The sequence below is a fragment of the Elgaria multicarinata genome, chromosome 1 (genome assembly GCF_023053635.1).
Source record: "Elgaria multicarinata webbii isolate HBS135686 ecotype San Diego chromosome 1, rElgMul1.1.pri, whole genome shotgun sequence".
NCBI classification, from domain to species: Eukaryota; Metazoa; Chordata; class Lepidosauria; order Squamata; family Anguidae; genus Elgaria; species Elgaria multicarinata.
The window spans coordinates 14,325,545-14,350,233 of NC_086171.1; the positions used below are offsets into that span (position 1 = coordinate 14,325,545).

Genomic DNA, 24,689 nt, shown 5'->3' on the forward strand with positions numbered 1-24,689 from the left:
TTTATTTAGTTTTGCTTGGGTACTCACAGTTCACATGGGAACAGGAATGGTGAACATGTGGCCTTCAAGGTGGCTATTCCGACTAGGGTAGATGGCAGCTGCAATAGGATAACATCTGGCGGGGGCCCTCTCCCCCATCTCTGCAACAGAAGCTATCTGCAAGGTGAAATGTATAGGCTTGCCTGCTCCATCTACTGCACCATTTTAGCACTCTGCCCTACTGAATATATGGACTGGAACTTAGGGCAGCAATACTCTCATGGCCCCAGCAGGTGCCAGCAGTGGGACACTCGGCAGCCTTCCCCAACTTGGTGCCCTCCATTGGCTATGCTGGCTGGGAAAGATGGGCAATCCAATACATCTACTGCATACAACATTTCAGTGTCAAAAAGGGGAGTTGAAGGTTGAAATGTTGGCATTCATGTCCATAAAGCCGATTCCGATCCAGTTGGAATGTTTGTATCCTGTCACTAACATTTATTGATTTATTTAATCCATGTCGAGACTCTGCCCTTGCCGTAGCGGCAAAGCGGAGGATCTGCCTCATTACTTCTCCTCCTGCCCTATCTATTCCCAAATTTGTTCTAAATATTTAGATTGTTTTCTTGAGAAAAGGTCCAGCTGGTCTGATTCAGAAAGAATCCACTTTTTGTTTACCTGCAATAACAAGACTGTCCTATTGGCACTGCCCAACTTCACTCTTACAGCCCAAAAGTATAGAGCAAATTTTCTGACCTTCCAGAATGTATCTGTTTTACCATTGTTTTTACTATGCTTGTTGTAACCACTGGCTGAAACAATAAAAGCTTTATCTATCTAATCCATGCATATGTCATGTATTTTACCATATCTAAAAACATCTCTAAACAGATGACAAAATAGAAAATTAAACTACACCAGAATAAATGCAAAAGCTCATCAGTTAAAATATTTGAAACCAAACCTAAAAACACAGCAAGTATTTAATAAAGTAACTGGGGCAGCACAACCATTCAGCAAAGGCTTGGGTAAAGAAAGGGGTCTTTAACAGGCACCTAAAACATGACAAAGTTGGCACCTCTTGAATACGGGGTAGGGTGGAGGCATTCCATAAGGTGAGTGCCACCAGAGTAGGCCCACTTCTGGGTTGCTGCCAAATAATTTTTATTTCTTATTACAATTATATCCTACCTTTCTTCTATCATGGAACTCCAGTTGGCTACATGTGGTTCCCATGTGGTCTCCCCTCCAGGAACTGACCAGATCCAGGCCTGCTTAGGTTCAGCAAAGTGGCTGCGTCATGTACCTTCAGACCAGGCCCTGCAGGTCACAATACAACCAGCAAGGCCTCCTCTGATGATCCTAGAGATTGCACAGTTCTGTATTGGGAAGGAAACCTGCCAGATAACCTGATCCCAATGATTCACATGCCAACAGCAAGACCTTGAATTTGGCTCTTTGGATAATATGTAGCCAGTGCAAAATCAGTGCAATATGTGCTTGGCATCACTTTGCAACCTGGCCACCACATTTTGTACCAGTCGCAGCTATCAGTAAAAAAAGATTTCAGGGGAAGGGAAAAGAAACAAACAAAATCTGCAGCAAGAAGATTGAGCCCACAAAAGGCACAAACTTCTCTCCTAGCACTGATGAGCTCATTTCAAACTTGAAAAAGCAGGATTGCATTCAGACAACAACCCTGGATGAAGACATGTGTAATATCAAGAGGAGAACCACACAGTTCAGACAACATGTTAACCAACGGTAGTTTAAATACTTGACGGTTGGCTATTTAACCCACCATGGGTTATTGTGTTGTGCAGTAGGAGTTTTTTTAACCAATGGTTAGTTATTTGACCAAAATAGTCAAAGCAAATAACCAACGCTGCACAGAGTTGGCTATTTGAACCACCATTGGTTATTGTATTGTGTGGAGGGCACCGTTGGTTATTTCCTCAGCCACCACTGGTCATTTTGTCAGCCATAGAGTCGCAAAGCAAGAGTGGTCAAAGCGGCAGCTGCTGCTCTAGTCCAGCCAACAAGATTTTCAGCAGCAGTGGCTGATGGGATACTAGCAGGAGGACTGAGGGGTGGAGAGAGGCAGGGGATAAGTGAGTCAACTCAGCATGGACTAATAGTCAACTCAACACTGATCTTAATCCACACCACATTTGATTATTATCATGTTGTGTGGGGAGTACCCCCTAGATAAACAACTGTTGAGTTGATAAATACCCCACTGTTAACTATTATGTTGTCCAAACGCAGCCAGTGTATCTCTCACCTGCACCATGAATGCAGACTCCTAGGTAAAAGGAAAGATATGTACATTCGTGCAGCTAAGCAATTTTAGACCCTGGACTTATGGGAGGGGCCTTTGAATGGCTATGTGTGCTACTTCTCCCAAGTGCTACTTTTCCTCTTCCCACTCACCCCAACCACCATTCCATGCTTTAAAACTGCTTCTACATTCCTGATATATTAGAACAACAATAATAACACAACTGTTTGTCAACCCTAACATAATACTCCAGCCATGTGCAGTTTTGCATTTTAATCTCACTTAAACCACAGCAAATGGCCTTCGTCAGCTAGCTGTACTACTGGGTGAACTGAATACTGGTTCCACCCTTGGTCTTGGTGTGAACACCCTTATCCTCCTGTTCTGGTTGGGTCAAAATTAACTATGGCCTTTGCTAGACCAGGCTATATCCCGGGGTATTACCCGGGATCGTCCCTGTGCGTCCAGATGACGTACAGGGGATCCCGGGCTGAGGCAGGGATCAAACCTTCTTGGTCCCGGGATATAGCCCTACCCTTTGGCCCCGCCTTTTCTGTGGACCTGGGCTGAGCCTGGGACCGTGGAAAGTGTGGATTGTTTCCGCGGAGCCGGGAGCTGCACCCATTGGGGGCAGGGTGGGGTGGGGTGGGTAAATCAATTAATAATAAAAAAACACTTTTCATCGCTCGTGCGCAGCTGGCCCTTTAAACGTTTTTTTAAAAATGGTGGGCACGACAGCTCTCTTGTTGAGGTCGCTTCTCCTGACATGTAAACGAGGGCGGGATCTCGCGTTATTCACAACATGCGATCACCCCTCCTCCATCCTGCATTATCCTGTAGGTCTAGCTAAGGCCTAAGTGCCCCACAATTGGATGGCTACGATCAGATGAAGCTGCACTAATTCCTCCTTTTCCTTTAGAGCACTGTACGCATTGTGAAGATAATCTGCTCCAATCCACCCTGCTTGCTGGAGGGAAAGAGGCAGGGCAGATCTGATGTCTTCACTTGGTACAGGATTCCAAAGGAACGGAGGAAGTGGTGTGACCCTCTCCTGTCTCAGGCACATAGCTGCCAGGGGCCTTCTTAACTCTCCCCAGCTGGAGGAGCTGATGGTGGACAGGCAGGGAGGTTCAAGACCGAGGCTGAATGCAGCAGCCAGAATGCCTGTAGGAACTAGGCTTCACACACCTATTCTGCACCAGTTACATTGTCTGCCTAGTCATTTCTGGGCCCAATTTAAGACTAAGTTATCCAAAGGACCCATATCAGCCTTTATGAGGTTTCAGATCTGAACCACCAGCTCTCTGGACCACCAGTAAGAGCTGCAAGTTTCGCAAGTACCAGGGACAGGGCTTCTTCTGTGGTGGCCCCACATCTTTCAAATGCCCTCCCCTGGGAAGTGTGCATTGCCCCACTCTTTGCTGGCCTTTAGGAGGACTGTATTTATTCCAGCCTACAGTTTGATTACTTTTAGTGTACTGTGCTTTTAATTAAGGTTTTACCTGCTGCTAATTTATTTCATATATCTCATTTGTTATTTTGATGATTTATGTATTAAATATTGTTTTTATGGTTTGATTATTTCTTGTGTCATTTCAATTAAATTGTAATCTACTTTGTAAGAGATGTTTTCCTTGAAAAGTGGACTATAAATCTGTTAAATAAATAAATAATCAACTCACTGGCATGCACACTTCAGTTGCAAAGCTGGAAACAACCACTGCAAGTCCTCTTTTTTTAAACTTTTAAATCTGTTTGCACTCTTTGGCAGCAATAACTAATGTTACATAAATTGTTTTATGCTTCAAAGAGATTATGCTCCATGGAGATTGCAGCAAATCAACAACTAAGGTTGCAATCCTATACACGCTTACCTGGGAGCAAATCCCACTGTGCGCAGTGGGGCTTACTTCCGAGGAAACATCTCTAGGACTGCACTTTAAATCAATTAGATGTTTGTTTTGCAAACCTACTCCTCCCAAAAGCCAGAGAGTAGTGCAATTAATGTGACATGGAATACTGGTCCAGATTCTTTTGGCTACAAAATCAACATTAACCTCATTAGCAGTTCTCCCCACAGAATACAGGCTGCTGGATTTATGTCTAGTAATGAGAAAAATATGGTTTATTTTGTATAGAACATTTGATACCAGTTAGCTGTCCTCAAATACATTCTACTCTTTAGGCATCAGGTTCATTAAACAAACTAATACAGCATCATTCAACAAAGCATGGCTTTCCCTAAAACACACAGAAACCCTTGAATAGCTCTGTTCCTCTTGTGTTCCATAATTCATCTCTTCATGGATAATAAAAAAAAGAAAAGAGTTTGCATTAGTCATCAGTAAATCCAGAGTAGCTGCTTTCTGTTCTGCTTCGTTAATTACCGGATCAGCTTTCAATAAATCTCTAGTAACAAGCTCTGTGTGATCATCGGTGCAATGGAAATACACCTAGGACTCCTCAGAACAGCTACAACCGTGCTTTATCTTGTCTCTGAGTATAGAATCTCTTGCTTGCAAAAATAGAAAGACACCCCATTGAAAACCTGGCTTTGGTTTCTAGAGAGCTTCGGCTATTGGGCGGTATAAAAATGTAATAAATAAATAAATAAATAAATAAACCTTTGGTCAGGCATATAGCAAATGGTCTATTAACTGCCTTGAATTGGAATGCTGCTAACATATTTTTTTTTACCAAGCAAAAAGAAGAAAAGATTCCAACCCTTTTCCTATTACAACTTTTTACACAAGTGAAAATACTCCCCCTGCCCCAGTCTGCCCAACAATATATGTATAATATACCTTCAAATTTCTCTGGAACCACACAGGTGTCGTCATAAAACTGCCTTGGTCCCTTTTCATACATACAACCTGTAATTTTAGGAGAAAGGTAAGTTTATTCACCAAATGGATTTTGAAAAAGAAGAATACAAATTAGAGGAGACAGGCCGTTAAAGTAAGGGTTCAAACTGATAGGCGGGCCATATACCTGTTCGATTGGTCACATTGTTCCAAACTAAAGCACTAATTCATAATGGAACATTCTGCTAAAGCACAAAGTGAGAAAACCCCCACCATAGCATATACGTTAAAATAGTGATTTTGCCAAGCAAAATAGAGAACCATGATTTAAAGGCCCAAATAAAGACCTTTACACATCAAATGAACTTGCACATATTTTACCTCACACAGCCCTGACAAGTAACCAACTCAGGCTCAGCTAGAATAGGATACAAAAAAATTGGGATAGATGACATAGGCCTGGTTCACATGTAACACTAAGTCAGGATTTAGTGCTATGTATAGATAAGCCACTCCAAGCCCAAGCAAAACTTCTGGCTCTCACGGTCCCCCTCCTCAGTTCTCTTGCTGCCTTTAACTCCACTTTTCCCAATTCCAGTGTTGTGTTATATACTAGCCCTCCCCAGCCTGGTTCCCTCCTGATGTTTTGTATTATAGCTCGTAGCATCCCTGACCATTGGCCATGATAGCTGGGGCTGAAAAGAGTTGCTGTCAAACACATTTGGAGAGGAACAGGGTGGGGAAAGCAGTTGTATACCAACCAAGAATTGTGGCTTAAAACAGAATCTAGTCAATTGCTAAACAAGCAAACTACAAACCCTGGCTCATTTAGCTAGCTTGTTTAACAAATTAGAGTTTGTTTTAAACCATGACTCCTAGTTTGGATGCAACAATAAGCCAGGAATCGGGGAAAGTGCAGGAGGGGGGAACATGTGAGCCCAATGCCTCAGCTGGGGTTACAAAGGCTCATGGTTTAGCGTAACATGTGAACCGCAGCTTAGTATTACATGCAAATGCAGCCACAGTACAGCTGCTTGTGGGCTTAACAGCCAGAAAATCCAAGCTTCCATTTCTGTTCTACCAGGAAGCATACTGGCAGGCCTTCAAACCACTATTCAAAACTATGGGTGGATTTGTGCATTCTTGGAAGTGCTTTTGCCCTCTTTTAGAGCCTGTGGCTCAGTTCACACAACACATTTCTCTACGCAGTATGAAAACCGCACTCAACGGTGACGTTTTGAGGAGGTACTCACCACACAACATATTCCACCTCCACCACTATGTGAATGTCGGCTCCCGTGGAGTACAGTAAAACTCAACATGGTGTTTGATTGACAGTTCCTCCACCCTCTCTCCTCCCCCAGTCCTCCTGATGCTATTGCTGTGGAAAAACAATTCCAGCAGCTCTCCTAGAGCACCACTTCCTCCTTTGGCCGCTCTAGCCAGGGAACTCTGTAGCCAGTGGGGAAACTCCACTCAACATAGCAAGAAATTCCATTGAGCCCTCCAGTCAACACAGAACACAATGGTTGTGCAGGAACTCTCCGCTGCACAGTGTGGATATTTAGGGTGGAGTGTTTTTCAAAAAAGAACTTCACCGTGGGGTGGAGTTTTCCCTCCAGTCAACACATTTCTCAACGGTGGTGTAACTACTCTAGCATGGACTTCTAAAACCACTGTTGAGAAATGTGTTGTCTGAACTGAGCCCCTATGACGTGTGTGGGGTTCTCATTACACACAGAGGCAATCAAGTAAAGCAATTATCATATGTTCATTCCCCTTCAAAAAACAACAACCCCCATGATGCTGGGTTTAGAGAACCAAAGAGACAGTAGCTCTTTGGCACCTAAAGCATGGGTTCAGATTACCAGTGGCTCAGGGCTGTCCTCTCAGGTAATCACAACATGCCTGAAGATACATGGAAGTGTGTTAGAATTAAAATACGTTCTTCTATGTTAGAAAAGACACCCAAACACTGGAATTTCTTCCTGAGCTCACACATGCTTGTTCTGCATGTGTGAGCTCAGGAACAACAGAAGTCAGAGTTTCAAAAATACCACCGTATTTCTCCTTACATTATATATGCTAAAATTCTGCTTTTAGACAGGGAGAAAGTAAGAAAACACACACACTTAACTTCTGTCCTGTTTGGGTGAGCCAGGAAGCCTTCTTGCCTCATGTAAATGGAATGGCAGCTAGGCACTTCTACAAAGAGAAGACAACACCAGTGAGAACACTGCCTGGAATTGCACAGGATTAACAAATAAAGTAGGATGCAAACAGAATAATAACCAATAATGGAAACAGGTAAGGGCGAACCTGTCAATACATAGTATGTGCAAGCCCCCAAAAGAGAAAAGGAAACAGTAAACTTGCCCAAGACAAATACTTGAACAACAATCATGAAATTATCATTGGAGCTTTCAGTGAAGCACATTACCATTACAATAAAATTCAAGCGTCCAAAATAAAACTACATTTTTCTGTCTAAACCACTGTGCAACTCATTTGGTATAGTAATTTAGGAGTCCACTGATTAAAAGTTCAGCTGACCATGCAGGCTTTTGAAGGGCAGTGCTTACATGGTGGGATCTATTTGCCACAAAAGGCATTGACCAAAGAACGGAATTTGAAGCATAAGATTTTCCCAACCCACTATTGTTTTCAAGAATTGCCATGTGTAAACGGAACATCTAAACTAAAACATATCATCAGCCCCACGGTCAAACATCAGACTTACGCTTGCTGAATGTAGCCACAGTTTCCATAGCTTATTGTGGTCATCTCTGAGGCTGGTGAAATGGAACCACTATACCCAAAATGCATAAAACGGCTTTCAGACTCATTTGATGCTCTGATTGAGCATCATTACCAGATGGAATGTTAGGATAAGACTTGGTAAACACGATTGTGAACTTTTGTTCAAACAATGGGCACTCTGCTTATATTGTATGCTTTGATGGAGATGGAGATAAGATAAGGCCATTATCAGGATGGGTTCCTCCTGCCAAGGCTTTCCCCCTGGTTTCTTCTACCCCTATTAAATCATAGGCTGGTGATTTAACTCTAGAGGGGAAAGGGGGCAAATCCTTGGACAAAGGGGTATCCATATCAGACCTTAGGTCAGCCTTTCCCAACTTTCGGACTATAACAACCAGCAGTTCTAACCATTGTCCATAATAGTTAGGGCACCAGGCTGGGGAAGACTTAGGTTACTTACTCCTAGATGAATGCAAACTCATTTTATTCAACATGAAAAAAGGAAAGTGATACAAACAGTAGTTCTAGACTGGAAATTAGACCAGTATACCTAGGTCAGGATACAAATTGTACTGAGATTAATACAGCTTTCATGCAATGAAGGGGTGAAGAACCTCCAACACAAGAGACAGATGTATCCCACACACAATTTCAATCGGCCCCAGGGCATTTAGAGAGAGCCCCCACCCCACAAGAGGGCTGGTGAAGACAGCAAAGGAGCAGGTGCCTCACTCACAACAAACAACCCTCAGTTGGTTGTAGGGTTATGCAAGGGTTCTTTAACCCCCGATAGCCAGGTCCGCAAAACACACCACAACCCCATTTATTTATTTATTTGTTTTTATTACATTTATATATCGCCCCATAGCCGAAACTCTCTGGGAGGTTTACAAAAGTTAAAAACAGTGAACATTTAAAACAGATATACAAAATTTTAAACCACCAGAAGTATAAAAACAACAATATCCGTTTAAAACAACTATTTTTAATTTAAAAACATTTTAACACTTTTAACATTTAAACACTTTTCCCCCATGGCCCCAAAATTTCTGGAAACTTTACATCTCTACTCCGTGTATGTATATAAGAATGGAAGGGGATAGGAGACACGCTGGCTCCATACTATTGGCATGCAGCCAGTGCCCTGGTCCTTAGGCTGAAAAATGTCCCCAACCCATTCTAGCTCATGATTTTACAAATCTGGATTTTAAAGTGCAAGATGCTTCTAAAGGCAAATTGCCAAATTAATATCCTTGACTGGGATGCAGTGGTACTTGGGGTTGCATATTCCAAACGGCACCCGGCTGTGCTGTGGCTCAACGTGGATTGTTCCAGTTATACAGTGGATCCTAGCCTGAGCAGCTAGAGGTTCTAGAAATGGCAAAACTCCACTATCTTTCTAAGCATTACAGTGTTATTTATTTATTTATGGTATCTATAATGCAATTGAGAACATACATACATAATTATGTGTGGCCCCCTGACTTATTTTTTTTCCTGTGGGCCAATAGCTGTTGTTAGGAATTCCCCACCCTTGATGTAATGGCTGCAACCTAGTGATTCAGATCCTATGAGTAAGTCAAGCTCTGGTCCCATCAGCAGGCTATGCATTCTTCAGTTGTCTGCAAAGGCCAACCCTTGTCCACCAGTCCCTATAAAGAACCAGCCTCAGCAGTGGCTCCTCAGTCTAGAACAGCTCATTTATTGGAGAACGCCACGCCCACACCTGGCTTGACTCCAGCTCACGTTCTGAACCCAACCCCTTCTCACAGCCTTTTAAGTCTTTGATTGCAACCTCTGGAACTTGGCCTCTTGCCTGTCTTAGACTCTGTGACTGGCCTCACACTTAATCCATACCTGCCCTCTAATGTGCCTCTGCCACCTTGGGAGTGATGTCCAGTATCCCTGCGCCACAGACCCCAAAACCTCACCACTTGGGTCTTAATTTCTGTTGGGTCCCAACCAGTGGAGGTTGGTGGCTCCAATGGTGGGTGGCTGAATCTACTCCGGGTTTTAGTCAGAACTTTAAAGGAGCTGGACCTTATCCCCAAAATGGTTTCAGCACCTTGGATAGCTCTTGTAGAGTTCTGACTGGTTCGGACTAAAACCTGGAGCAATTCACCGCTCCATGGACATCAGAGCCAGCAACCCCCAGTGGTTGAGGCCCAACACCCATAAAGTATACAACTGTAGCACTATTCCTTTTCTCCTTGGCATACAGTTATGACTAATACAGTGTTATGCTGCCTTCCCTCATTGATTCCAGGGCAGCTACAAGTAGCTCCTTCAACTCTCCAAATATATTTTAAATTAACTGATGATTTGTTTATTTTTTAAAAAAACAACTACTAATTTGTGTAAAAGCTCAGTCTTGTTACATACTTCAACATGTGAGTATGTAAATGCGCATGGAAGCATTTTGTTACCTTAGACTGCAAATCCTATGCACACTTACCTGGGAGCAAACCCCACTGAATTTAGAAGGAGTTATTTCTATGTAAACACTGCAGTTAGCTCCCCAATATTTCTCCCAATGGCTAATGCAGGTTTTAAAGTGCAAAAGGAATGTTGCATACATGCAGCACAATCCTATACAGGCTTACTCAGAGGTAAGTCCCATTGAATTCAAGGAGGCTTACCCTGATATAAGTGTGCACCGAGTTGCTTACTCCAGCATTCTACACTTGCCTATTTGATAGCTAAAATATTGTTCAGCACACGGTTGCAAGCCATTCTTCAATTAACCCCTGAAGAATCACAAGCAAGCAAACAAACAAAAAAAGAGGACAGGAGATAATTTGCCAAGCGTTGTGTGCAAGCCTTTTCCCAGATGCAATCCCGAATTTCACTGTTCACTGACTAGTGATGAATATCAAGGGCTTGGAAGGACAAGAAAATGAGATTTTACACTGAATTCACTAAGCAAGTTCAGCCACTGATAACAATAAAAGCTCATCTATCCATGGTCTCATTCCACAAATCTTTATTACTCTTTTTCACTATGAAGTGAACCCGTCACTTTGGGCCTGTAATATTTCGGGATTTTTTTTTAAGCAGTCATTTTTAAAAATAATTTAAAAAAATGCTAAAGGACTTGGGAAAGAACTAGACGCAATACTTGACATAGGACTGCCACTAAAAAAAAGGCAGCCCTGCATCAAATTCTTTCCCCCTTTCCCTGTAACATTTATGCAGACTTACATGTGTTGTGATATCATCACATTTTGCATTTCTCTACTCGACTCTACATTAACGGCTATCGCTAGCAATGAAACAGCATGTGTAAATCCACTTGAACATTACCTGGAGTAGTTGGGGAGAACCTGTTACATGTTATCTCTAGTTCTGCTCTCAAATCTGTAAGGAGCTGTGTAGGTTTGCAGAGAAAAGTCAAAGTAGTATTATAAAATAAGTAAGAAAGACAACGGAGAGAAAATTATGCCTGGATGCATGGTGGTGGGGTGGGAAATAAGACTGTGAAGGCTTTGGGATGCCTAGTTTTATCTGTCAGGTAAGACCTAGTACATAGTCTCCAGTTTCCTGGGACAGATGGATGTAACGTATTTCAAGTCCTGCATTATGGCATGCAAGAGACGATTGGGGACGACAACAGGGGAACACAGGGACACAATGCTCATTCTTGATCCAACAAACTATGGCTTATTGGGCCAATATCGCTATGTCTGAATTGTGTCACAGGTGGATTGTGCAGAACGGTTAGCAGGCTCAAAAAACTGCTATGAACTCCACTATGCACCTCTGAATTTTCCCCATTAATTGGGGACATGCTCCTTAGCCCTACACCTTTAGTTGTGTTCCCAATACCTAGTGATCCACGTGATCATATTTAACTTATGCAATAGGGACTGTCATATATAGTCCCACACAATTTTAAACCCCAATTGGATAGGGTCCTACATAGGGTGACCATATGAAAAGGAGGACAGGGTCCCTGTACCTTTAAGAGTTGCATGGAAAAGGAATTTCAGTAGGTGTCATTTGTATATGCAGAACCTGGTGAAATTCCCTTTTTATCACAGCAGTTAAAGCCGCAGGAACCCTGCCCTATTGGCCAGATACAAAAGAGGTCAGGATTTTTGCAACTTTAACCATTGTGATGAAGAGGGAATTTCTCTAGGTTCTGCATATATACAAATGACACCTGCTGAAAATCCCTTTTCTATGTAACTGTCCTCCTTTTCCTATGGTCACCCCAGTCCTACGCACCACGAGTACAACAGATAGAGCCTGAATGTGTGGAGGCCTGCAGGGTTGTGTGAGGAACACAACCAAGACTGCATGAAGAAAAATAACTGAATATGGCTACCAATTAGAATAGGCCATCCCCCCATTTCCACTCCCACTTTTGACAGGCTTGGGAAGACCTGAGATATTTCAACGAATGAGCAAATGTATAGATTTGCTACTGTATTAAATATATATATATATATATATATATATATATATATATATATATATCCAGGTTTGTTTGTGTGTGTCCTGGGGGGGGGGGCTTTAATTCCCTTGAGAGGTGGGGAAAGGACACCAAAACAATGTGTGTTTGGAATTTGCAAAGGGTCAGTGAAAGGGAGCCACAATCTGCCCATAAGACATATATTGTGCATGGCTGGCTTAGAATAAACTAACAATTCTGAAGATCTACCTATTTCAGATACACTTGCACCTTCCCCTTGGAGAACTCTCTAAAATTTCCAATGTCAATTGCAATTTATATGTCAATAGTCTTCTTTTTGAAAGTTGTACTTAGCAACGTTAACTACAACATAACCGTGATTAAGCAGTCTGCAGGGAAATTTGGAGGAGGGGGGGAGGATACGCCTGAGAAGAATTTGTTCTTTGCAAAATACCTAAAGCCTTATTATTCCAAAGTGCTATTGGTTAATTTATGACTATCAGAATGGGTCAAACTCTAATCAAATTGTAGAAACATTTCCAAAGTGATTATTCAATCAAATGACTAACATGGTTAATTAGGAGCCATAAACATTGCTCTGAAGTTCATCAAACTAATGACTTGCCCAGAAAAATTACTGCCAATTAAATTGCCTGCTGCTTTCATTTCTACCTTATCTAATAAAAAGGCCAACCAATGAAATTTAACATTGCAGTTTTATGTTGTGCTAAATGCTTGACTAAGACCCAGAAGTAGTTTAACTAGCTAACCGGGGTTACATTTTAGAGGAGCAGATCAGAATCAGCAGCTATGAGTTTGTGTGTGTGTGTGTGTGTGTGTGTGTGCATGTACAGGCCACCTTGAAAAAAGAAATGAAGCAAAACTGGGCCAGAACAGTAGCTTCAATTTTTAGACCTTTTAGGGAGCAAGAAAAAAAGTTCTACAACTGCCAGAACGCTGGGAGTTGTAGGACTTTTTTCCTATCTAAACATGCACAGAAATGGACCCTTAATTATTATTTATGTGCCAGTTTTATCCAGCATAATAAAGGTGTTTAAATCCTAATTTTTGCAATCATACATCAGCTTAATGGCTTGCTGTATGGAGAAGATCCCAGGCTTAATTCCCAGCTTCTCTATGTACGGCTCAGAAAGACTCCTGGCTGAAACTCTGGAGAGGTGTTGCCGGTCAGTGTTGACAGATCTGAGCTAGATAAACCAAGGGTCTGACTTGCTATAAAGCAATGTCCCAGATTCCTATGGATGAGGGTTTATTCAGGTGGGTGGAGAATCAGAGCAACCAAGACAGAAGACATGATTCTCAGCTCTACAAAGAACAGCAGTATTCAGCCTGCAAAACAAGTTGCCATTTTGAGCTATATGCCCAATCTGTGAACAAAACAGTATTATTTTTTTTTTTAAAAAAAATCAGAATACTTCAAAGAACACATTTTATTCAGAGAGTACAGTCCTGGGGGCAGTTTCTATGCATGGAGTTCCTGGTGGACAATGGAATGGCAAGGGGAGAACATGGCTAAAGAAAAAACCCTCATTGCCAGAGCCATTCATGGCTCTGACACTTTCAAGCTAGGATGAAATATTATTCAGTCAGTGTGCTGAGACATTTAAAGCAGGAAGTGAGACTTTTAAGGGACTTTGCTGCCTTGGGGAGAAAAAAAGTGTGCTGACTTAGTCAATTGATCAATAAATGGATACATATGCGCTCAATCCCATAACATTCACTCAGGAAATCTTTCCCTCCAATGCCAATTTTGGAAGTGAGGGCTCAACTTCCCCTGGCCTGTGAAACTAGGGTGACCATATGGAAAGGAGGCAGCGTTCCTGTACCTTTAACTGTTGTGATGAAGAGGGAATTTCACCAGGTGCTGCATTTATACCAATGACAGCTGCTGAAGTTCCCTTTTCAATACAACTGTTAAAGATACAAGAGCCCTGTCCTCCTTTCCATATGGTCACCCTAAGCAATTATCAGGGGCAAAGATTTGGGCTCAGAGACAGTGTGCCAAAGCATTGGTGGCCTCTTGGCCCGTTTCCTCCTCCCCCTCTGACCAGAGTTCTCAGTCACCCTCAAGGGACAAAGTCTAGGTTAGAGATTAGGAACCATTCCTCTGTTGAAGGCTACATTCCCTGAGGAATAATCTGACAAGGAAAGCATGCAAGCAGTGGGTGGGGCTGAAGCCAGCAGTGGGTGGAGCCAAAGTTAAAGGTAGGCAGGGTCATTTCCTCTTTCTTTGTCTTTCTTTCTGCCACTTCCTCCCCACCCAGTGGGCTACCTGGCGACAGCACAGATCATGCTTTCCAGAGGTCAGAATTTATTGCTTGCAGGGAGGTTTTAAAATTAGGTTGACTGTCTCCTAATTCTACGAGCCTAATTTTGTGGTCACGTTGGAGTGGAGGCTTCCTTTGGCCTCTGAAGCAACTGTTGGGTGTGTTTGAACTAGTTGGGTTTCTGATACAGCACACCAAATGGTGCTCTTAGAATTCTGTTATGTTGATTGGTCTGAGCTCAGCCCACAAAATTAATTCTCTTGTCTTGGGTTAAGATTCACATGCATGTGCTGCTTTCTCCAGTCAGTAGGGATGTCCAGATTTTGTGAAATCTGTCCCATGTGTGTTTCATGGATTGGTTAGTGTCATTCTTTCTGGCATCTGTTCATGGACAAATTTGATTCCCACCCACCCCAAATAGTCCCAAAAGGAAGTTCACAACAATTTACATAATTTATGTTAGTATTATCATTTAGCATATTGTCCCCCATTCCATTCAACTTCTCTCTATGTATACTTTCCAGCATGGCATATGTCTCAGCAGAAACTTGCATATTTTCATACGAATTTGCGTAAATTTCAGGAAAGTAAAACTAATAATAATCTGGAATTCCGTGAACTCCACGCGGCCTGGGGAGGCTGGTCCACAGTGGATTCTGCAAGTCAGGCTCTCATTTTAGTCCATCTCAAATTTTTCCAGCATCCCTACTGGTCAGGGATATTTTCCAGTGTCAGGAGCAAATCCATCTGCACACACACACACACACACATGCATTTTTGGATCTGAGGGATAGGTGGGGGGAGTCCCCCCAAATACAGGATCTTCCTATCCGTAGGTACACACTCCAACCCTCTTCCTCTTGCTTGGGTGTCAAGAACATTCACACACTGGGAATCCACTGTACTCACAGGAAATAATTCTTGCAGTTGCAATTGAGGACAACAGAACCAGTGACCAGGAGGAATATTCAGGGAGCAGAAACATGGTCTGGCCTTATTTTTAAGCACTACCCTATTTATTTATTTACAATATTTATATACGGTTCCCCACTCAAAATTTCGGAGCGGTGTACAAGATAAAATAAAATGAAAACTGAATAAAAACACATTAAAATAGATTTTTAAAACAAGCAAAATACAAAGTGAACCATGGCTGGTCATCAAAGAAAGGCTTCCCGGAACAACGACATTTTCAGAAGGCACCGAAAGGAATACAACGTTGACACCTGCCTGACCTCCAGAGGCAGGAAATCCCATAGGAGCGGGGCTACCATGCTGAAGGCTCTTCCCCTGGTGGACTCCAGTTGGAGGATGGGTCTATGTGGAATCACCAGGAGCATGCCCTTGGATGTCCTCAGTGACCAGGCAGGTTGATAGGGGAGAAGGCTACCATAGGCCACCAGAAATTGCATGTAGGCTAGAAAGCAGGGACAGAATGCTCTGTTCCTCCTCTGCATCCAGCATAGAAGCATAGTGGGATGCTAGAGAAGGGAAGTCCCCCTCTTCTGTTTCCAGCATAGAAATGCAGCTCTTTGTCCTAAACGTTGCTGGCTAGTGACTTTTGTAGGCTTATTTACAAGGCTGCTATAAACAACATCGATTCCCTAGATAGTGCTTCATTGCTTTGCCTGAAGCACAAATTGTTAAGTTAAGTGCAAAAAAATAAAAAATTACACCGACTGAGATATATGGCTCATGTTAAGCAGAACTGAACCACAGCAACCTCCCAGACCATAAACACGTGAGAGTGTAAGAAGCAATCTTGCATGTACACTGATGGTGCTATATAAATAAATAATAATAATAATAATAATAATAATTTAGGGTGCGCATATAAACGGAGATGCAACAAATCAATTACAGCAACGTTCCTCACAAAGTTGGAAGAAGTAAAGAGAATAGAGTAATAGCAAGGGATGAGAAGTAAACAGGGTGCTGGACATGACTGACACTGGGCTGGTTCACATGAGACACCAGCCCATCGTGAGTTAATTAACTCTTGAAGAGCTGCGGCATGTTCCAACCACCATTATTAATATGTTGTCATTTCATGTGAATTCAGCTGGTGGAGGTTAATTGAGGACTAAACAACTCTCACATAACCCTAGAATAGATGGTGGACTCAAATAACCACCACTGGCCAGGTTCGCACGACACACAAAAAACCAGTCGAGGTTGCATATTCATAAGGACATGTGCCACAGCTCCTCGAGGGTTAATTAACCCACAGTGGGCTGCCTTGTCTTGCAAATCAGATCACTGTCTTTTTAGACTATACTGTCTCCTACATTCACAGCTTTAGAACACAAGAATCGCCAAGTTGAATCAGAGTAGAGGACCGCTGGGAAGCTGACTTATACTGAGGTCAGACTCTTGACCCATCTAGCCCAGTATTGTCGACACTGACTGGCAGCATCGGTTCTCCAAGATCTCAGATAGGAGCTTTTCTTCTGAGGCCCGTCTTGGCCTGGCGAGTGCTCAGCAGCCGCCCACCCGTGCACCAAAATCACGTACTTCCCCATTCCTTCAACCAATGGAGCATTCGCATCTTTACCCTCGACTTGGCCCTGCACAGGGGAGCTCCTGAAAACGCGCAATGGGCTCCCCCGCTGCGTCAATGGCAGCCTCCACTGATGCAGAAAGGGGGACATGCACAATTTGAGGGCACGGACGGGTGGCTGCTGAGCACTTGCTGGGACCTCGCGAACATTCGGAGGGGATGTGCTCGCAAGAGGAGCACCTGGCTAGGTCCAGGAGGAGCAGGGGCTCTGCTGAGCTCTTGGACTGAGTCCAGCACTCGTGACAACCCTAGATGGGACCTTCAGCAGGCAAGACAGATGCTCTGCTACTGAGCTACGGTCCCGCCCACATCCTAACTCCTATCTTCTTTATCTAGGGGGGCGGGGACACAATCTGGATATCTCAGGGCGATTAACAAAGATGGCACAATGTCAGGAATATTGGATAAGAAGGATGCCATAATGATTTTAAATGCTTTTAACTGAGGTGCAGTATATTTTCGGATTTTCAAAAATATTTTTGTAAAGGAAGTCAGGGTCCACCTGACAACCCTGCAGGGTAGGCTCCTGGACCAGACGTCCTGAACTCCCAAGTTGCCCACCTCCCTATTATTATTATTATTATTATTTATTTATATAGCACCATCGATGTACATGGTGCTGTACAGATAACACAGTAAATAGCAAGACCCTGCCGCATAGGCTTACTGCCCTGTCCACAACTGGGATGAGCCAGATGTTCACAGGAATAAACCACAGACACACAATTAGGGACCAAAGGAACTTTATTGCAATCACTAAAATTAACACGTGACGCTTTGGTCATAAAACAGCCCCTTAAAAGAATAGGAAGGGGAAGAATGAAGGAAGGGGAAGGGGAAGGGGATGTGGATAAGGAAGAGTGAGGAGAGAAGGTGAGGAAAAGCTCTAATACTTAGCCATTACCCCAAGAAGCATTCATACGACCCCACACCCAGCCAACATCCGGCCGGCCTTCTCCAGAATACCCACACACATTAAAACATAAAAAAACCTCTCTAACTCTGGGCAACTGGCATAGTTGCCACAGACCTGAACTTCCCACTTGACATATGCACACACCACCAAGGAAGATGGAGGAACTTTGTCATAAAGCTTTTTATCTCTTTTTGGGACCCAAAGTCCCATGACCTGAATAAACCAACCTGTGCCCTTCCCGGGCTATGGTCCACACACCTCCCAGAGGGACCAAGCCACCTCTTTTTCCCACAGATGAATGCTGTTTAGTGTGTCCAACGCCCTGATAATCTCCAGGTGCCAGTGGGAGTTGGACTGGCTCGGAACAAGAATGACCTTGGCTGGTGGCCACGAAAGCCTAGCACAGCCAGTTTGAACAACAGATCATAGATCCTACCTAGGGCAGATCTTACACCCTCATAGCAACAGCAGGTTTAAAGGTACAAACCTGTACCCCTATCCTTCACAATTTTAACTGTGGACATTTTTTTAAAGTTGTAAACTATTTTGAGATGTCTTTTCAGAGATATTCAAGTAGTCCATACATTAATTAAGACTACAGTCCTATACCCACCTACCTGTGAGTAAGCTCTATTGAACTCAATGGGACTTACATGTATGGGATTGCAAAATAAATAAATAAATAAATAAATAAATGGTTTCATTAAATAAAATGGCCTTCCTATTACTGGTTGTTGTTATTGGGGTTTGTTTTGTTTTTTAAAGATTTGGTTAAAAACAGGGTTAGAAATATTTCCAACTTGAAAAATTATGATAAAGCACTTCAATTTTACCTTATTTATTATGGTTTTAATTTTTGTGAACCGCCCAGACAGCTTCGGCTATTGGGCGGTATAAAAATGTAATAAATAAATAAATAAATAAATAATTTAATTGTGCCAGAGTTGCTGTAGAGAAGGACCATCTTAGCAGCAGCAATAGCCTTCTAAATATTAAAAAATGAAGGGAAATCTATATGGCGTGTTTATCAATGATGTAGTTTACGGACTCTTAAAAGTTGTTAAATTTATTAACTGGAAAACTAGCAGTTGTTGCATAGATGCCACTGTCTGTTCTATTGATAGGTGAGGTTTTACAGTTTCCTTGCACGGTTTGCCTGCCTTTTCTATTAGAGTTGTAACGCAACTGATAGACTCTGCCCATCAACACTTATTCACATAGTAGTGATATTGATATAATAAAAAACAAGGAGGTATCATTTCAGAGGGACAGGTAGGAAAACGTTAGCTTTGGGATGGGGAGAATATGCCTTATTCTCAGGAGAAAAGTCTATAAGGGCATGATCCTATGCAAGTTTAGACAGGTAAGAAAGCCCCACAGCTCTCTGACTTCCCCAGCTAGCGATGTAGGACTTTTTCTCTGTCTAAACATGCATAGGGTTGACCCTAAGAGCATCCTCAGGTGCTCAGTGGTAGAGTCCCGGTCATCTCCAGTTAGGATGGAAATACACATGTCTAAAAGCCTAGAGAGCCACCGTCAGCCAGTATGGACAATACTGAGCTACATGAACCAATGTTATAAGGCAACTTCCTATGTTCCGATACTATAAAAACAATCCAGCAAAATATAAAACAATGGATAAAATATAGCTGAGTTATGAATCTTGAAAGAGAGCGGAGAGAAAAACAAAAACATTATCCTTTTCATTTGGGATTAAGGTGCAGATCACTACCTTAAAAGGGGGTTGGATAAATTCCTGGAGGCAAAGGCTATCAATGGCTACTAGCCCTGATGGTGGTGTGCTATCGCCAGTATTCGAGGCAATAAGCCTGTGTGCACCAGTTGCTGGGGAACATGGGCGGGAGGGTGCTGTTGCACCATGTCCTGCATGCTCATCCCTGGCTGATGGCTGATTCTTATAATGACATTTGTTGTTGTTGTTGTTATTGTGTGTATGGTGTGTGTCCATCTGTGCACAAGTGAATGTAAGACTGACTTCTCTCCCACCAAATTTAAACTAGGGACTTTCTGCCCCCCACATAGCCATTATTGGCACAGCAACCCCTGCCAACAAGCGTATTCTACTGTATGCGCTGAATCCCACTCTCAAAAAGAATTTCTGCAGAATAGTAATAGTTTAAAACATTTTTGATCATTAATAATAGCTACATTCACTTTTTTAAAAAAACACCACACTGCTACTGTAACCTCTTGTTGCTTACATTCCCAATACTTAGGCAGAGACAACATTGAAAGAAAATTTGGAGGGGGGGGAGTCTCCGTAAAAAAATTAATTAAAAATTAAGATAAATTCAGAGTAACAGAATCACTGCATCGTGACAGATGCCAACAAATACAAAAGCCAGGCTTCTGCGAAAGAGAACCTAATCCCAACCTCTCATCTGGCAGCAGCCTACAAGTTGTAATCTAATTTGGCTAAAGCAATTCCAAAAGAAACCGAAACACACGCAAAATAAAAGCCCACAGTTTTCCTCCCTGAAATACCCCCAGATTGATTTCCATAGTGCGCTGCTGGTTTCCTCTGGCATCATCATGATATCCGGTTTTCAGAAAACACATTAGGCAACAACAGCTCCCTTCAACAAAAGGTTACTTGTTGTTGTTGATGAACACAGCAGAACCAACACATGAAAAAGGCTCCCGCATTTTTAGACACAAAATGCTTTTGGGACTGGTGGCTTCCCACTTTTAACATGTTGCTTTTAATTCTCTCCTTTAAACTATGGGTAGATGAACCTGCTCTTTACAGTGAAACACACACAGACGCCGTTCCTCTCCTCTTTTGCAAGCGTTGGCTGCAATAAAACCCCATCTGCACAAGCTCGCTTTAGCTTCTTCCTCCACCCCGTTCTCTGTCTATAAAAATTTTAAGTTCTACAAACACGGCCTGGCTGAAGTGACATATTTGAATGGAATTCAGACCAACCAGTTCCTGTTTATGTTTCTGATTGGAGAATGTAGCCTTCTCATTCACCATACATTAGAAACACACCAAGGCCATAAATGGTGTCAAGTTACACGCAGAGGAGGCCAGTGAGCATTAATCATTACTTCAAGTCAACGGGCAGGAGCAGCAGCTGATGGAACACTACACCCTTCAGCTCTGTATAAATGGACATTCCAATGTGTGTGTTTCTCTCCCCGCCCCCCTCCGTTTCCCCCTTCAGCATCCATTTTATGAATGAAACTCCAGGCTCCATTCATATAAAAGCTATGCTTACTGGGCTTAGCCTCTAGGGATCAGTCAGTCTTGGGTAAGGCTGATGTGATTGGTTTAAGGCGAGCTTCAGCCTTCCATTACTGATTTAAAATGCAGCCGATGTCCATTTGACCCGCGTTAATGCACAAAGAGTAAATCCAGACTGTATTCTCAATCCTCAAATCAAATCATTAGCCACTGCCACTTACTGTAACTGTAGATTGAGAGGATATTTTATCCGTTTCTTTGGCGGGGGGGGGGGGATATATGAAGAGGGAAACAAAAACAGGAGCGAGGCAAAACTTTATAGCTCTTGCCTGTTAGAAATGATGGGGCACTCTCTGCAGGAAAGCTAGAGATTTGATGGGGTTTATACCTCTAAAACAAGAAAAGAATAATCTTGATAACATTAACTTTTGAACTTTCTGTAGAGATGGGGAATTGGAGCCCAGATGAAAGGAGACCAGCTCCCAAAAGATCCTCAGTAATGCGAATAAACCATTTCAAACTCTGCAGTGCTCTCGCCATCCTAATCATCTGCCTTCTCCAACCTGGTGCCCTCCAGCTGATTTGGATTACACTTCCCATCCCTTCCTATTGGCGATGCTGGATGGGGCTGATGGGAGTCGTAGTCCAAAACAACTGGAAGGCCCCCATTTGAAGAAGGCTGGCATACAAAGTTACCACGGACTACTAAGGCTTATTTGCCTATCACAGTCATAAGCAATGCCTTTTATACAGTCTGCTTGTTATAGCAGTCAGAATGAACCTATATACAAATGCTTAGCATGAGTGACGTTCCCATGGGTAAAAGGCTATATCATCAGGTCAATAGACTATCGCTGAAAACGATGAAATCCATGACCATATATTTTCCTCAGGTTCCTTCCATCTGGTGTTCTGACACCACATGGGTCTTGGACCCTCCAGCCCTGAGGCAAGCCTGTCTAGGGAAGTGCAGGCACTTCCTATATGAGCCACAAGTTCCTCTGTGAGCCCTCCTCCAACTCCATTTTGTGTTGATTTGGCCAAATAATTTACAGCTGTGTTGGCTGAAAGCCAACAGGATGTCCTCAGAGTTTAGTCTGTGTCTTGCAGGCCTGCTCTCTGCTCCTTTATTAGTCGTTTTCTTTACAAATGAGGAAGGAGAAAGGAGTAACAGCCACCCAATATGCCTTTTTTTTTTTTAAAAAAAAAAGAAACATTGAAAATTTTAAATCGCCTCATAGGAACTGACATAGAATTCCTTATAATGGAAAATTACTTATCCCCCCATACTAAGTGCTAATTGAGTTACCCTTGCAATAAAGGAAGATTAAGTCTTTTCAGTATCATGGAGGTTTCCCTATCAGGTAATTCCAGTCACTCAAAAGACCAAAGTTAAGAACTAGAGTTCTACATTACACATGCAACCACATGTGGATTTACGTTTTATGAGAAATTATAAAGCAGAGAATACCCTTAAGTGCAGAATGATGCAACATATCCAACTTTACAGAGCAGAGGCAGTAGGCTGGTGGACTCCAGATGTTTTGGACTACAACTCCCATAATCCATGGCCATTGACCATGCTGCCTGAGGCTTATGGGAGATGGAGTCTAAAATATCTGGAGACCACCAGGTCTCCTATCTCTGTTGTAGTGGCTGTGAAATGATTGTTATTAACAGGGACTCAAAAACTAAAACAGAAACATCAATAGAAACTCATTTTCCTGGATACATCAAGGACAGCTGCTGTAATTTCTGTCTGAGACAAAGAAACTATTATTTTTGTGTGGCAGAAGTATCTATATGTAATAGTCAAGAACTGTTAAGCAGAGTGCACAGCTTTTTAAAATGGGTAATATAGGACAATGCAATTGTTTGCACCACCTCCCATATAACTAGCAAAACAAGGATTATTTTCTACATCTTAGGGCAGCCTTCTCCAACCTGGTGCCCTCCTGATATTTTGGACTACAACTCCCAGTATGACTGACCATCAACCATTCAGATTGGAGATGATGGGCATTGTAGTCCAAAACATTGGGAGAGCACTGGAACAAACACTGGGCTGGTTCACACGGTCACTAACCGTGTTGTCTGAATCCGGTGAGGGAGGGTCATTGCCAAGGTTAACAAGCCACCCTATTTATTTATTTATTTTATTTATTGCATTTCTATACCGCCCAATAGCCAGAGCTCTCTGGGCGGTTCACAAAAATTAAAAACATTCAAAGTATAAAACAACAGTATAAAACCATAATATAAAATACAATATAAAAGCTCAACCAGATAAAAACAGCAGCAATGCAAAATTACAAATTTAAAGCACCAAGTTAAAATTTATTTATAGACTGTTAAAATGCTGGGAGAATAAAAAGATCTTCACCTGGCATCTAAAGGCATATAATGTAGGTGCCAAGCGAACCTCCTTAGGGAGCTCATTCCACAGCCGGGGTGCCACAGCAGAGAAGGCCCTCCTCCTGGTAGCCACCTGCCTCACTTCCTTTGGCAGGGGCTCACGGAGAAGGACCCCTGAGGATGACCTTAGGGTCCGGGCAGGTACATATGGGACGAGGCATTCCTTCAGATAGCCTGGCCCCAAGCCGTTTAGGGCTTTAAATGTTAATACCAGCACTTTGAAACAGGCCCGGACCTGGACTGGCAGCCAATGAAGCTGGAAAAGGACTGGTGTGATGTGGTCTCGTCGGCCAGTCCCTGTTAGTAACCGTGCTGCCCTGTTTTGTACCAGTTGAAGTTTCCGGACTGTTTTCAAAGGCAGTCCCACATATAATGCATTGCAGTAATCCAAACGAGAGGTTATCAGAGCATGGATAACTATAGCTAGACTTTTTGTGAGCCGCCCAGAGAGCTCTGGCTATTGGTCGGTATAGAAATGTAATAAATAAATAAATAAATATCTCTGTCCAGATAAAGGCGGAGTTGGCATATCAGCCTAAGCTGATAAAAGGTGCTCTTTACCACTGAGTTCACCTGTGCCTCAAGTGAGAGTTCTGGATCCAAGAGCACCCCCAGACTACGGACCCGATCCTTTATGGGGAGTGCAAGCCCGTCCAGGACAGGGCAAACATCACCTCGCCGGACAGATGAACCACCCGCTAACAGTACTTCCGTCTTGACTGGATTGAGTCTCAGTTGTTAGCCCTCATCCAGTCCATTACCGTGCCCAGGCACTGGTTCAGAACAGCCACTGCCTCACCTGGGTTTGATGAAAAGGAAAGGTAGAGCTGGGTATCACCCGCATATTGATGACACTTCAGTCCACATCTCCAAATAACCTCCCCCAACGGCTTCATGTATATGTTAAACAGCATAGGGGATAAAATAGAGCCCTGTGGAACCCCATGGCTTAGGTGCCACGGCACAGAGCAATAATCCCCCAGCACTACCTTCAGGAATCGGCCATCCAAGTAGGAGCAGAACCACTGCAACGCAGTACCTCCAACTCCCAGCTCAGACAACCT

The 24,689-nt window shown here is 42.9% G+C and overlaps 1 protein-coding gene across 5 annotated transcripts in view; it reads right to left on the bottom strand.

Moving 5' to 3' along the window:
• ETV1 (ETS variant transcription factor 1) overlaps window positions 1–24,689 on the bottom strand; it is a 104,147-nt gene that overhangs the window by 9,708 nt on the left and 69,750 nt on the right. For 4 of the 5 annotated variants that reach the window (XM_063123568.1, XM_063123591.1, XM_063123583.1 and 1 more), the window contains 2 exons: window positions 7,195–7,269; window positions 5,065–5,133 (listed from right to left, as the gene is read on the bottom strand). In XM_063123568.1, coding sequence (XP_062979638.1) covers window positions 5,065–5,133; window positions 7,195–7,269 — 144 coding nt within the window. The remainder of the gene's footprint in view (window positions 1–5,064; window positions 5,134–7,194; window positions 7,270–24,689) is intronic. The other variant, XM_063123576.1, reaches the window with a different exon arrangement.